The sequence below is a fragment of the Protobothrops mucrosquamatus genome, unplaced genomic scaffold, assembly GCF_001527695.2.
Source record: "Protobothrops mucrosquamatus isolate PMUCROS unplaced genomic scaffold, P.Mucros_1.0 scaffold235, whole genome shotgun sequence".
NCBI classification, from domain to species: Eukaryota; Metazoa; Chordata; class Lepidosauria; order Squamata; family Viperidae; genus Protobothrops; species Protobothrops mucrosquamatus.
Window position 1 is genome coordinate 1,057,625 of NW_015386586.1, and position 13,851 is coordinate 1,071,475.

Here is a 13,851-nt window from a genome sequence, read left to right on the forward strand (position 1 = left end):
GAAGAAGAAGAAGAAGAAGAAGAAGAAGAAGAAGAAGAAGAAGAAGAAGAAGAAGAAGAAGAAGAAGAAGAAGAAGAAGAAGAAGAAGAAGAAGATGATGATGATGATGATGATGATGATGATGATGATGATGATGATGATATTTCAGGGTCTTTGCTGCTGTCTGAGCATACTTGTTTCCTTGCAGACGTTTCATGACCCAACTAGGGAACATCATCAGTGCTAGAAGGGAGTGAGGTTTGCGGAGAGGAGAAGGAGGACTGTAGGGGTCCTTGTTGCTCTCTGAACTTGGTGGTTTTCTTACAGACATTTCATCACCCAACTAGGAAACATCATCAATGCTAGACCCTAGAATCCTCTTCCCTTCTAGCACTGATGACGTTCCCTAGCTGGGTCATGAAACGTCTGCAAGAAAACCACCAACCCTGGAGACCACCAAGGACCCCACATTACTATTTCTAAACGTTTCCAGCCATTTCTATAATAACAATGACCTCACTCTCATCATCAACACCTAAAATTAGACTTTCTTTCTTTCTTTCTAGGTTCAAGTATAAAATCCAGAAGTGGTTTCCAAATGGAAACAAAAATTAGATAAATTCTTTTCTTTAATTAGCACAATCAGTTTTAGGATCTCTGCCAACCCCATCACTTCACCATCCATTCTTCTATTGTGGGAAAATTGCTCGCATGAGGTTCTCGCCCATGTGCAAACTGATTGTTACAACGTTGATCTTCTCCCTGTTTAATTCCAGATGTTGTTCCTCTCTTTCTCTCTTTTTTCCCTCTCGCTCTTCAGCCTCCTAATAAATAAAGCTTTTATTTGTTGAAGCAAACCGCCCTGTCAAAATCGGATAGGTTCAATCGAAACACATGGGAGTGTATTTGCAAGACCTCACAGTGTGGAGGGTGTCCAAAACACACACGCACAATTCACACTTTGACGTGGCTGAAAGTATTTTCCTGTCTCCAAAGCTCAGGACTGCTGAGCTGGTTGGTGTTTCCCTGACTTGAAAGATGCAAGGCCAGCTCTGCTCCAGAAAGGCTGGAATGGTTGACGTTCTAGGTCTAACAATGGGTCTACTCTAAGCTGTAGAAGGAATATCTAGAACAGTGGTTCTCAGTCTTGGTAACTTTAAGATGTGTGGGTCTCAACTCCCAGAATTCCCAGCAAGTCATGCTAAGATGCAAAGCCAGCTTTGCTCCAGAAAGGCTGGAATGGTTGACGTTCTAGGTTCCAATCCATAGAAGGAATATCTAGAACAGTGATAGAACGGTGTTACTCATTCTTGGACACTTTAACTCAGAATTCAACTCCCAGAATTCCCCAGCCAGCCATGCTAAGATGCAGGGATGGTGGACATTCTAGGTCTAACAATGGTTCCAAACTGTAGAAGGAATATCTAGAACAGTGGTTCTCAATCTTGGCAACTTTAAGAGTGTGGACTTCAACTCCCAGAATCCCCTAGCTAGCCATGTTGATATGAAGGTTCTCGCCAGATTGGCTTGAACTGTGGATGTTTTCGGTCCAACATATACTTCCAAGCTCAGCTCCCAGAATCCCCCAGCCAGAATCCCCCAGCCAGCTATAGAAGGAATATCTAGAACAGTGGCATCTTTAAGACATATGGACCTCAACTCCCAGAATCCCCCAACCAAACATGCTGAGATGAAGGTCCAGCATCTCTCCAGATACGCTGGAATAGTGGACCATCTAGGTCCAGCACATAGTTCTAAGCTGTAGAAGGAATATCTAGAACAGTGGCATCTTTAAGGCGTATGGACCTCAACTCCCAGAATCCCCCAGAGATGCAGGGCCAGCTTCTATCCAGTTGGTCTGGAACGGTGGATGTTGAGATGAGAGTTGGCTGAGGAATTCTGGGAGTTGAGATCCAAAAGTCTTAAAGTGGTCAAGGTTGAGAAACACTCATCTAGATCCCTTCTCCACGTTGTCTTCTTTGACTTAATAGAAAATCCGCAGCATGAAAAAGGACCTTCTTTTCCTGAATTATTATTATTATTATCCTAAATCTCTCCCAGTTCCTCCTGATTTCTCCTTGACTTCTTCTCAAGGGTGGACATTCTTCCAACTGGCAGATTTGGCCAACTTGAAGGGGGTCAATGTGCTCTGGAAAGAGAATTCCAGTCTGTGTCACCTGGAAATTTTGAGTTGAAATCACACATCCTGGAAGGAGGCCATCTTAAACCACGTTGGTCATTCCGGCCAAGAAAATGACAGAGACGTATTTGTGAAGACCAACTTGCCTTCACAAGGGAGTCTTTCCCTTAATCGTATTAGCTGGGTTTAATTTATTGACCTTCCTAGTTGAATCATATTTAGTTGGGGGGCTGAGGTCCACCCATTTCTCGGGCCAGGCATCGCCTGGTGGTTGGAAGGAGAAGCTCTGATGCCTTCTCCAGATGTGATCTTTGGACCAGTAAGAGACGGGCAGTGCCATGCAGGCTGTGCCAGGGATTCCAGATGTTTCTGTTTTGAGGAACAACATGTGGACGTCAATCTGGAGGGCGTAAGATGGAGGCTGGTTTACTCATTTGTCTGTTGGCTGCTGCCTGAGGCCTGTCCTTCCATGTTGGTGACTTCTGGACCTGTAGACTTGGGAGAAACATCTCAGCCTTGCAACCACGAGAACTTCCAGATCTCAGGCATGGTGACTCCTTGGTCCCATCTTGATCTTTGGAGCAAAAACCTTTAGGCAAACAAGTCCTACCTGGAATCGGTGGGATCTTCATAGGAGAAGATCTGATGTTAGAGTCAAGAAGATCCCTGAGTTGTGGCTAGGGATGGGTCCTGAAGGACACGCCCACCAAGGGCTTTTGGGGTCTTTGGCAGAGCTCAGGGTGGCATGCCAAACTGCCTCATATGGGTCAATCAGTGGGGGGCAAAGCTGTGAGTTTTTCCTTCCTTCCTTCCTTCCTTCCTTTCCTTCTTTCTTTCTCTTTCCTTTCTTCTTTATTCTTTCTTTTACATTTTATACCCTCCCTCTCTCCCTCCCACCCACCATTCCTTCCTTCCTTCCATTCATTCATTCTTTCTTTTGCTTTCTTCCTTCTTTACTTCCTTCCTTCCTTTTTCTATTTCCTTTTTCTCTTTCTCTCTTTCTCCCTTATTTACTTCTGTTTCTTTCTTTCCTTTCCTTTTCTCTTGCTTTTCTCTCTCCCTTCCTCTTTCTTCCTCTTCCTTTCTTGCCCTCCTTCCTCTTCCTCCCTCCCTCCCTCCTTCTCTATTTCCTCCCTCCCTCCCTCATTTCTTTCCTTACTTTCTCCTTCCTTTTTCTTCTTCCTTTTTTCTTTCTCTCTCTCCCGTATTTACCTGTTTCTTTCTTTCCTTTTTTTCTCTTTCCTTTCTCTCTCCCTCTTCCTCTTTCTTCCTCTTCCTTTCTTCCTTCCTCCCTCCTTCTCCATATCCTCCCTCCCTCCTTCCCTCGTTTCCTTCCTTCCCTCAGTTTCTCCTTCCTTCCTTCCTTCCATCCTTCCTTCTTCCTATCCTTCCTATCCTTCCTTCCTTCCTTCCTTCCTTCCTCCATTATTCTCCTTTCCCTCCCCTCCCCTCCCCCTCTGTCTTTTTCTAGTACTCTTGTGGCTTCTGTCTCCAGCTTCTTTCCAAACAGGACTCATCCTTCCCGTAACAGAACCTCCACAAGGGCCCACCAGACACCACCACCCCACCGCCTGCCTGACTGCCTGCCTGCCCCGCTCAGAGTGCCAGCCTAACCTTGGGGTGATTTATATTCTGTTCTGCTAGCTAGCTAGACAAACACCTTGGCACCTGGGTTGGCGTCTCTTTCCGTGCGAAGATGCAGAAGGTTTTTGTGGACTTCCCACATCAAGCAGATGTTGAGTCAAGCACGAAAGAAAGAAAGAAAGAAAGAAAGAAAGAAAGAAAGAAAGAAAGAAAGAAAGAAAGAAAGAAAGAAAGAAAGAAAAGGAAGGAAGGAAGGAAGGAAGGAAGGGTGCAGAAAGAAGGAAGGAAGAGAGGGAAGGAAGTACAGAAGAAAAAGAAAGAAAGGGGAGGGAAGGAGAAAGGAAGGATAGAAAAAAAGAGGAAGGAAGGAGAAGGAAGGAAGGGATGTGGGAAGGAAGGAAGGAAGGAAGGAAGGAAGAGGGCAGAAAGGAGGAAGGAAGGAAGGAAAGAGGGAAGGAAGTACAGAAGAGAAAGGAAGGAAGGGGATGGAAGGAAGGGAGGGAGAAAAAGGGAGGGGAGGGAGAAGGGATGGAGAGATGGAAGGAAGGAAGGAAAGAGGGAAGGAAGTACAGAAGAAAAAGAAAGGAAGGGAAGGAGAAAGGAAGGACAGAAAAAAAGAAAGGAAGGAAGGAGAAGGAAGGAAGGGATGTGGGAAGGAAGGAAGTGGGCAGAAAGGAGGAAGGAAGAGAGGGAAGGAAGTACAGAAGAAAAAGAAAGGAAGGAAGGGGATGGAAGGAAGGGAGGGAGAAAAAGGGGGAGAAGGGAGGGAGAGATGGATGGAAGGAAGGAAAGGAAAGAGGGGAGAAAGTACAGAAGAAAAAGAAAGAAAGGGGAGGGAAGGAGAAAGGAAGGACAGAAAAAAGGAAGGGAGGGAGGAAGAGAGGAAGGAAGGAGGAAGGAAAGAAAGAAGGGTCAAATGGGAAGGAAGGAGGAAGGAAAAGGGAGGGAGGGAGGAAGGAAGGACTGCCAGAATTTATGGCATAATTTCAGCTTCGATAAAGTCAGAAAAACAAACCACAGTTATCTCTTCTAAGGTGAGAAATATTTCCCAGAAAGAGAAAGGAAGTGTTGTTAAGCTACACAATTGTGTTGAATGTCTCTGTGTAGGTACCAGTAATGCTGAGTGTTGTTAAGCGAATCACTGCCGTTGTTAACTGAGTCATGTGCTATTAAGCAAATCTGACTTCCCCCATTGACTATGATTGTTGGAAGTCAGCTGGGAAGTTTCGCAAATGGCAATCACAGGACCCAGGACGCTGCGACAGTCATAACTACGAGACAATTGCCAAGTGTGCGAATTTTGATCACGTGACCAGGGGGATGTTGTGATGGTTGTAAGTCTGAAAAACGGTCATAAGTCTCTTTTTCAGGTGCTGCTGTAACTTTGATTAGTCAGTAAACGTAAATCCAGGATTGGCTGCATCTGCAGAATGAGAGGCCACAAGTCCCACTTCTGTGATTTGTGATTTGTGTCTGTGATCTCCCATCGCTGTACAACTTCCCTGTTTCTGTCTTGCAGATGGATTTTGTGCCCCCGAGTGGGACAACCTCATTTGCTGGCCCCAGGGCCCCCCCGGGAAAGTGGTCTCCATGCCCTGCCCAGATTACATCTACGACTTCAACCATGAGGGTAAATATGGACCTGCCCATCCGTCTTTATCTATCTATCTATCTATCTATCTGTCTGTCTGTCTGTCTGTCTGTCTGTCTGTCTGTCTGTCTGTCTGTCTGTCTATCTATCTATCTATCTATCTATCTATCTATCTATCTCACCATCTCTCTTTTCCTGTGTATCTCTTCCTATCATTCCATCCATCTCTCTACTATATCTATCAATTAATCATAGCAAACATATCTATCCATCTTTTTAGTTATGCCTCCATCCCTCCATCCACCTATCCATTATATATCTGTCTGTCTGTCTGTCTGTCTGTCTGTCTGTCTGTCTGTCCATCCATCATCTATCTATCATCTATCATCTATCAACGTACCTGTTTGTCTATCTGTCAATCATTTATCTATCTATCCTTATGTATCCTCTATCAATCTATTTATTCTTTTTATCTATCATCTATCATCTCTTTTCTCTCTCTCAGTCAGTGTCTGTCTGTCTGTCTGTCTGTCTGTCTGTCTGTCTACCTACCTACCTACCTACCTACCTACCTACCTACCTGTCTGTCTGTCTGTCTGTCTGTCTATCTATCTATCTATCTATCTATCTATCTATCTATCTATCTATCTATCTATCCATCATCTATCTATGTCTATCATCTATCTACCTATCTGTCTATCATTTATCTATCTATCCTTATGTATCATCTATCTATCTATCTATCTATCTATCTATCTATCTATCTATCTATCTATCTATCTATCTATCTATCTATCTAAATGACACATGCGTCACACCCACTTCAGTAAAAGGTGTTGATAAAATAAAGGTATAATCTAGCAGGGCTGAACATTCGGCAGGTACTGAGAGCAGTTCATATTGTTAACATTTTCATGCTGATCCCAGCTGTCTCCCCTTTCATTCCTTTGCAGGAAATGTCTCAAAAATCCTCTTTCAATGTGAAGAAGGATAATTTGCTTTAAATTCAATTAAATTCAATCCCCGGATTTGGCAGAATAACACAGATCCCCTGATCCAAAATTCCTGTGGCAGGCTGTTCCACAGGATGACCGCTGGTGCCAGTGTTTCTCAGCCACTTTAAGATGCGTGGATTCCCTGGGGAGGGCCCCCTGGGGAATTGGGTCCAGCCACACCTCCAAACCCCTTAAAATCAGCCGAAATAATTCCAAGAGAAACTTGAAAGAAATTCTAAACCTTCCGAGAATAAAGCAGAAAAACAGAAGCCTCTTTTTTCAGTCTCAACCAAACCTTCCATAAATTGAGAATGGTGGTTTGTAGGCCCACTAGCTGAAACAGCCCAAGCTCTCCAACCACCCCCGGCATGCCTCTTGGCCCTCTGACCCTACTCCTGCCCCCTTTGTGTGGGTCCAACCGAGGCACAACTTTGGGGTACCAAGAGGTGACCAAAGGCAATTTCTTCCCTGTTTCACGTCGTCTCTGCCCTTCTGCCAGGTTATGCCCATCGGCAGTGTGATCTGAACGGCAGCTGGGCGTTGGTGCTCAATCAGAACCGTACCTGGGCAAACTATACCGAATGTGCCAAGTTTCTTGTCATCGACAGCACGGAAAAGGTGAGTGGCAACCTTGGTGACAAGAAGGAAGTGGGACACACAGGGATTTGAATTTATTGATTGATTGATTCATCCAATCATTCATTCATTCATTCATTCATTCATTCATTCATAATCTTTATTTATTTAATCATAAATTATTAACTTACAACCAGAAGTTGTACCTGCTCCATCACTGGAGGTTTTTAAGAAGAGATTGGACAACCCTTTGTTGGAATAGCATAAGGTCTCCTGCTTGAGCAGGGGGTTGGACTAGATGACCTCCAAGGTCCCTTCCAACTCTGCTCTTCTCTGATTCTGTAAGAGTCTCCTGCTTGAGCAGGGGGTTGGACTAGATGACCTCCAAGGTCCCTTCCAACTATGTTATTCTGTTATTTATTTATAATCTATATTGATTAATTAAACATAATTAATTAAATATAATTAATTGATTGATTGATTATATTTATTGGATTTCTATCCCGCCTTTATTATTTTCATAAACAACTCAAGAGAGCGAACACACATGATACTCCTTCCACCTCTTATTTTCTGCACAACAACAACCTTGTGAGGTGGGTGGGGCTGAGAGAGAAAGACTGGCCCAGAGTCACCCAGTCAGCTTTCATGCCTGAGGTGGGACTAGAACTCACCATGATTGGCCCAGAGTCACCAACTGGCTTTCATTTCTAAGGCGGGACTAGAACTCACTGTCTCCTGGTGATTGGCCCAGAGTCACCCAGTTGGCTTTCATGCCTGAGGTGGGACTAGAACTCACCATGATTGGCCCAGAGTCACCAACTGGCTTTCATTTCTAAGGCGGGACTAGAACTCACCACCTCCTGGTGATTGGCCTGGAGTCACCAACTGGCTTTCATGCCTAAGGCGGGACTAGAACTCACCGTCTCCTGGTTTCTAGACCACTACACCAAACTGGCTCAGAATCATCTAGGTGCAGAACTAGATGATCCAGCTGATCCAGCGGTGCTCCAAAATAGCTGCAAACTTTCACACAATTGTGAAAGTGTGAGCAATAATGAAACACTCAATGCTGTCCCCTGCTTTCCGTGATTAACCGCTGACTGTGGCTTCTGTGTAGCTGATTAACTTCCATAATTGACTTACTAAGCCCCGCCCCCCACCGTGTTTAGCATGCCAGTTAATAAAAATACTTCCTCAGTTACATTTTGTAAGCCATCCTGGCCTGTTGTAGTGGCAGCTATGCATAATGCATTCATTTACAGTTAGTCCCCAATTTACGAGCAGAATTGGGACTGGAATGTGAACTGCTAAGTGAGGTGGCCATTAAGTGAGTCAGACTTGACCTTGTAAGCTTTTTTGCCTCAGTTGTTAAGATAATCACTTCAGTTGCTGGCTGGGAAGGTTGCAGACATTGAAAATGTGACATCCAGTCACCCAGCTGGTCTTGACGCCTAAAGTGGGACTAGAACTCACCGTCTTCTGGTGATTGGCACGGAGTCACCCAGCCGGCTTTCCATGCCTAAAGTGGAACTAGAACTCACTGTTTCCTTGTGATTGGCCCAAAGTCACCCAGTCGGCTTTCCACACCTAAAGTGGGACTAGAACTCACCGTCTCCTGGTGATTGGTTCAAAGTCACCCAGCCGGCTTTCCACGCCTAAAGTGGGACTAGAACTCACCATTTCCTGGTGATTGGTCCAAAGTTACCCAGCTGGCTTTCATGCCTAAAGTGGGACTAGAACTCACCGTCTCCTGGTGATTGGTTCAAAGTCACCCAGCCGGCTTTCCACGCCTAAAGTGGGACTAGAACTCACCATTTCCTGGTGATTGGTCCAAAGTTACCCAGCTGGCTTTCATGCCTAAAGTGGGACTAGAACTCACCGTCTCCTGGTGATTGGCCCATAGTCACCCAGCCAACTTTCATGCCTAAGGAGGGACTAGAACTCACCGTCTCCTGGTGATTGACCCAAAATCTCCCAACCGGCTTTGACACCTAAGGAGGGACTAGAACTCCCCGTCTCCTGGTGATTGGCATGGAGTCACCCAGCTGGCTTTCATGCCTAAGGCAGGACTAGAACTCACCATCTCTTGGTGATTGGCCCAGAGTCACCCAGCCAGTTTCATTCAATGCTGGCTTGGAACTGACGTCCACCCATCTTAGATTGACAAGCACATCTCTGCATCCTTTTGTATGTGTGTGTTGCAGGAAGTTTTTCATCGGCTTTATGTGATTTATACCGTTGGTTATTCCATCTCGCTGGGATCGCTGACAATTGCGGTTATGATCTTAGCTTATTTCCGGTAAGTTGGGGCCATGCCTGATGAAAAAGCCTTCCTTCCATAGATCCCCTTTCTCCCGCGAGATTTGCAAATAAGGTCAAAAAAGTCAAAATGGCAGCTACGGCAATGCCAATCCCCACCCCTTGTGAAGGTCCGCCCCTTCACATATCCAAACAAAAGGGGTTGGGCTTCCATCACACTGTATTTATAACCACAGAATCCTAGAATCATAAAGACTGGAAGGGACGTCCGAGGTCATCTAGTCCAACCCCCTGCCCAAGATAGGAGATCTTATACCATCCCAATCAAACTAATGTCCAATCTTTTCTTGAAAAGCTCTCTGCCATCTTGACTTATTTGACCCACATAAAGGCCAACTTTGGCTTTTTAGCCGCCTTAACTGGTTTTAAATTGGTTTATGGGGCTCTTAAGCCATTATTTTGTATTTCACGTAAAGAAAAAGCAGCACAGAAAATCCTTATTGCTTTTGTATTTTTTGCGTGTTTTCAATCTATCCATGCACTGTGTTCTATATCTTATTTCGTTACGTTTCTAAATTTATAAAAGCTGCTATTTCATAAAACAAGTGACTTTTGTCCTATTGTTTTGGCTTTTCTTTTCTTTTTTTCTATTCCTGTTCTATTCTATTCTATTCTATTCTATTCTATTCTGTTCTGTTTTGTTTGTTCTCTCTTTATTCTATTCTGTTCTGTTCTCTATTCTATTATATTCTCTATTCAGTATATTCTGTTGTATTCTGTTCTGTTCTCTGTTCTCTATTCTTTATTCTATTCTGTTCTGTATGTTCTCTATTCTATTCTATTCTCTATTCAATATATTCTATTCTGTTCTGTTCTCCATTCTCATCTCTTCTTTATTCTATTCTATTCTATTCTATTCTATTCTATTCTATTCATAATTCTATTCTATTCTATTCTATTCATTATTCTATTCTATTCTATTCTATTCTATTCTATTCTATTAATTTATTAATTTATTCTATATTCTATTCTATTCTATTCTATTCTATTCTATTCTATTCTATTCTATTCTCTATTCCAGTGGTGGCGAACCTATGGCACGGGTGCCAGAGGCAGCACTCAGAGCCCTCTCTGTGGGCACACACGCCGTCGCCCCAGTCCTAGGCCTTCAGCTGGGTTTTATAAAACCTTTTCGCTTTAGGCCTCTGCCGCCGTGTACAAAACAAAAAAGGTTCAATCAGTCAATTTCAACTTCTTGCGGGGAAAAAAAAGATCTTGCAAAGTTGGAATTGATTGATTGAACTTTTTAGTCCCACCCAGTCTGCCGTTACCACCGCAGCCATGTCCACCCAATGGGCCACGCCCACCCGGCACCCGACGATGCATAAGTGGGTTTTGGGTTGCAGTTTGGGCACTCGGTCTCTAAAAGATTCGCCATCACTGATTCTATTCTCTATTCTATTCTATTTATTAATTTCCATTGTATTTTCATTTTATTATTTTACTGCATTGTATTTTCATTTTATTATTTTATATCATTTTTTTTCATAATCTAACATCCCTGCCTACCTCCTATACAGGTAGTCCTTGACTTACAATCACACCTGAGCCAAAAATTCCTGTTGTTAAGTGAGATATATGTTGAGTGAGTTTTGCCCCATTTTTGACCTTTCTCATCACTGTTGTTAAGTGAATCACTACAGGTGATAAGTTAGCAACACAGATGTTAAGTGAATCCGGCTTCCCCCATTGCCTTTGTTAATCAGACAGTCGCAAAAGGGGATCACGTGACCCCGGGACAGTGGAGCCGTCATAAATACGAGTCAGTTGCCAAGCGTCTCAATTGCGATCAGGTGACAGTGAGGACGCTGCAGCAATCCTAAGTCTGAAAAACAGTCATAAGTCCCTTTTTTTCAGTGCCGTTGCAACTTCAAACGGTCACTAAATGAATGGCCGTATGCCGAGGACTACCCTCACTGAATTTTTATGGTGTATTTATTCTTGTTTTATTGACTGATTAAATTCAGACACCGCCCGTCTTGCCATTAATCAACCAGATGGGTCCGTGTCTGAGTCCTCTCCAGCCAAATTCAAGTCACCAGTTCGAATGCTGCTCCCGAGGTCAGCCTGCGAACGAATCCCTTGCCCAGGATTAGCCAAGGGCTGAAATTTCGTATTTTTGTCTTGTTCCAGACGTTTGCACTGCACCCGGAACTATATCCACATGCATCTATTCGTCTCCTTCATGCTCCGGGCAATCAGCATCTTTGTGAAGGACGCCGTGCTGTATTCCGGCTCGGCCCTGGAGGAGATGGAGATAATCCCGGAGGACGAGTTCCGATCCATGACCGAAGCTACCCCGATGGATAACTCAACCATGGTTAGTTCCTTCTGCTTGCAAAGACCTTTCCAAATAAAGAAATGGTCAAGGACTTCCTTGATTTGATCATTTTATTCTGCTTTTATTACTTTATAAATAACTCGGTGTACGTGCCTCCCTCCTCCTATTTTTCCCGCAACAACAACAACCCTGCAAGTTTAGGCTGAGAGAGAGCGACTGGCCCAAAGTCACTCGGCTGGCTTTCATGCCTCAGGCGAGACTAGAACTCACCATCTCCTGGTGATTGGCTCAAAGTCACCTAATCGGCTTTTGTGTCTAAGGTGGGACTAGAACTCACTGTCACCTGGTGATTGGCCCAAAGTCACCCAATTGGCATTTATGCCTAAAGTGGGACTAGAACTCACTGTCTCCTGGTGACTTGTGCAAAATCACCCAGCTGGCTTTCATGCCTGAGGCGGGACTAGAATTCACCGTCTCCTGGTGTCTGACCCAAAGTTACTCAGCTAAGGTGGGACTAGAACTCACCGTCTCCTGGTGATTAGGTCAAAGTCAGCCAGCCAGCTTTCCTATCTAAAGCGGGACTACAGTTCACCGTCTTATAGTGATTGGTCCAAAGTCACCAAACTGGATTTCATGCCTAAGGCAGAACTAGAACTTACCCTCTCCTGATGATCAGCCCAAAGTCATCCAGCCGGCTTTCATGGCTAAGAGAGGACTAGAACTTACCATCGCCCAGTTTAAACAGCCTGTCCAATGTCCACAGCAGGACTTATCAATATTGTCCAATTAACTCCTCTCTCTCTCTCTCTCTCTCTCTCTCTCTCTCTCTCTCTCTCCCTCTCTCTCTCTCTCCCTCTCTCTCTCTCTCTCTCTCTCTCTTTCTCTTTCTCTTTCTTTCTGTCTGTCTGTCTCTCTCTCTCGTTTTCTTTCTCTCTCTGTCTCTTTCTCTCTGTCTCTCAGTACCTGTCTCAGTACTCTCCCCAGGTGGGCTGCAAATTAGTCGTGACTCTCTTCCTCTACTTCCTGGCCACCAGTTACTACTGGATTTTGGTGGAAGGACTCTACCTTCACAGCCTCATCTTCATGGCCTTCTTCTCGGAGAAGAAATACCTCTGTGGATTCACGTTGTTTGGCTGGGGTGAGTTGGTCTTTCTGCCAAGGCTACCTACCTCCAGAGGCTGGAGGATCTCGGGAGCTTCCAGAAGTTGGTCTCCTGGCCGTGAGAGGTCCATAAACACCTCTTGCAACTCATCTTTGGTGGTTCTTGGGTAAAAATAAAGAAGGGAAGATCAAACTGAGATACAAAGATGTCCCAAAACGGGACAATCAGAACATCCACTTGGGAGCCCCTCTAGATATTGGTGGAAAGACGAGATTTATGGAAATCGTGATGTAGATTAAATCGTGATTTAAATAAGATCCTTCCTTCTGGACAACATCCACCTATGTGGTTGATTAAAAACTCACACTGACTAGGTGGACCCTAAATCAACTCATTAAAGATCTTTAGATGTTATTGCCCGAAACTGACCTTGAGGTGGAGTGAAAGAGTTCCTGAATTTCTCCTGAACATTTTGGTGAAATTTGGAGGGGGAAGAATGAGCTCCTGATGACTTGAGCTACCTTTATGCCTTGAGATCTGAATTCCCAAAGGTGTTCAAAGCGATGCACAGGTGGACTAACAGAGGATCTCTCTTTCATCAGCTTCCGCATTTTTGGTATTAGATGATGGTGGACCTATGGGGTCCTGGATGCTCTCTGAGCTTGGTTGTTCTCTTGCAGACGTTTCATGACCCAACTAGGTAATTCTGTCACTGCTAGTCAGTGGGGATTCTGATGACGTTACCTAGTTGGGTCATGAAACGTCTGCAAGAAAACAAGCTCAGAGAGCACCGAGGACCCCACAGTCATCCTCCTCCTCCTCCTCTCTTTTTTCTTCCTCCTCCTCTCTGTAAACCCACTCCCTTCTAGCATTGATGATATTCCATAGTTTGGTGATGAAATGTCTTCAACAAAACCATCAAACTCAAAGAGCACCAAGAACCCCACAGTCGTCCTCCTTCTCCTTCTCCTTCTCCTCCTCCTCCTCCTCCCCCTCCTCCTCCTCCTCCTCCTCTCTGTAAACCCCACTCCCTTCTAGTACTGATATTGCTTACTTTGGTCATGAAATGTCTTCAACAAAACCACCAAACTCAAAGAGCACCAAGAACCCTACAGTCGTCCTCCTTCTCCTTCTCCTTCTCCTTCTCCTTCTCCTTCTCCTCCTCCTCCTCCTCCTCCTCCTCCTCTCTGTAAACCCCACTCCCTTCTAGTACTGATATTGCTTACTTTGGTCATGAAATGTCTTCAACAAAACCACCCAACTCAGAGAGCACCAATAACC

General features: G+C 44.6%; 1 protein-coding gene across 1 annotated transcript in view; it reads left to right on the plus strand.

The window, feature by feature from the left end:
- Positions 1 to 13,851, plus strand: part of PTH1R (parathyroid hormone 1 receptor) — a 61,698-nt gene that overhangs the window by 32,021 nt on the left and 15,826 nt on the right. The window contains exons 3-7 of the mRNA XM_015814287.1: positions 5,223 to 5,333; positions 6,789 to 6,907; positions 9,073 to 9,167; positions 11,321 to 11,507; positions 12,453 to 12,606. Of these exons, the coding sequence (XP_015669773.1) occupies positions 5,223 to 5,333; positions 6,789 to 6,907; positions 9,073 to 9,167; positions 11,321 to 11,507; positions 12,453 to 12,606 (666 nt within the window). The remainder of the gene's footprint in view (positions 1 to 5,222; positions 5,334 to 6,788; positions 6,908 to 9,072; positions 9,168 to 11,320; positions 11,508 to 12,452; positions 12,607 to 13,851) is intronic.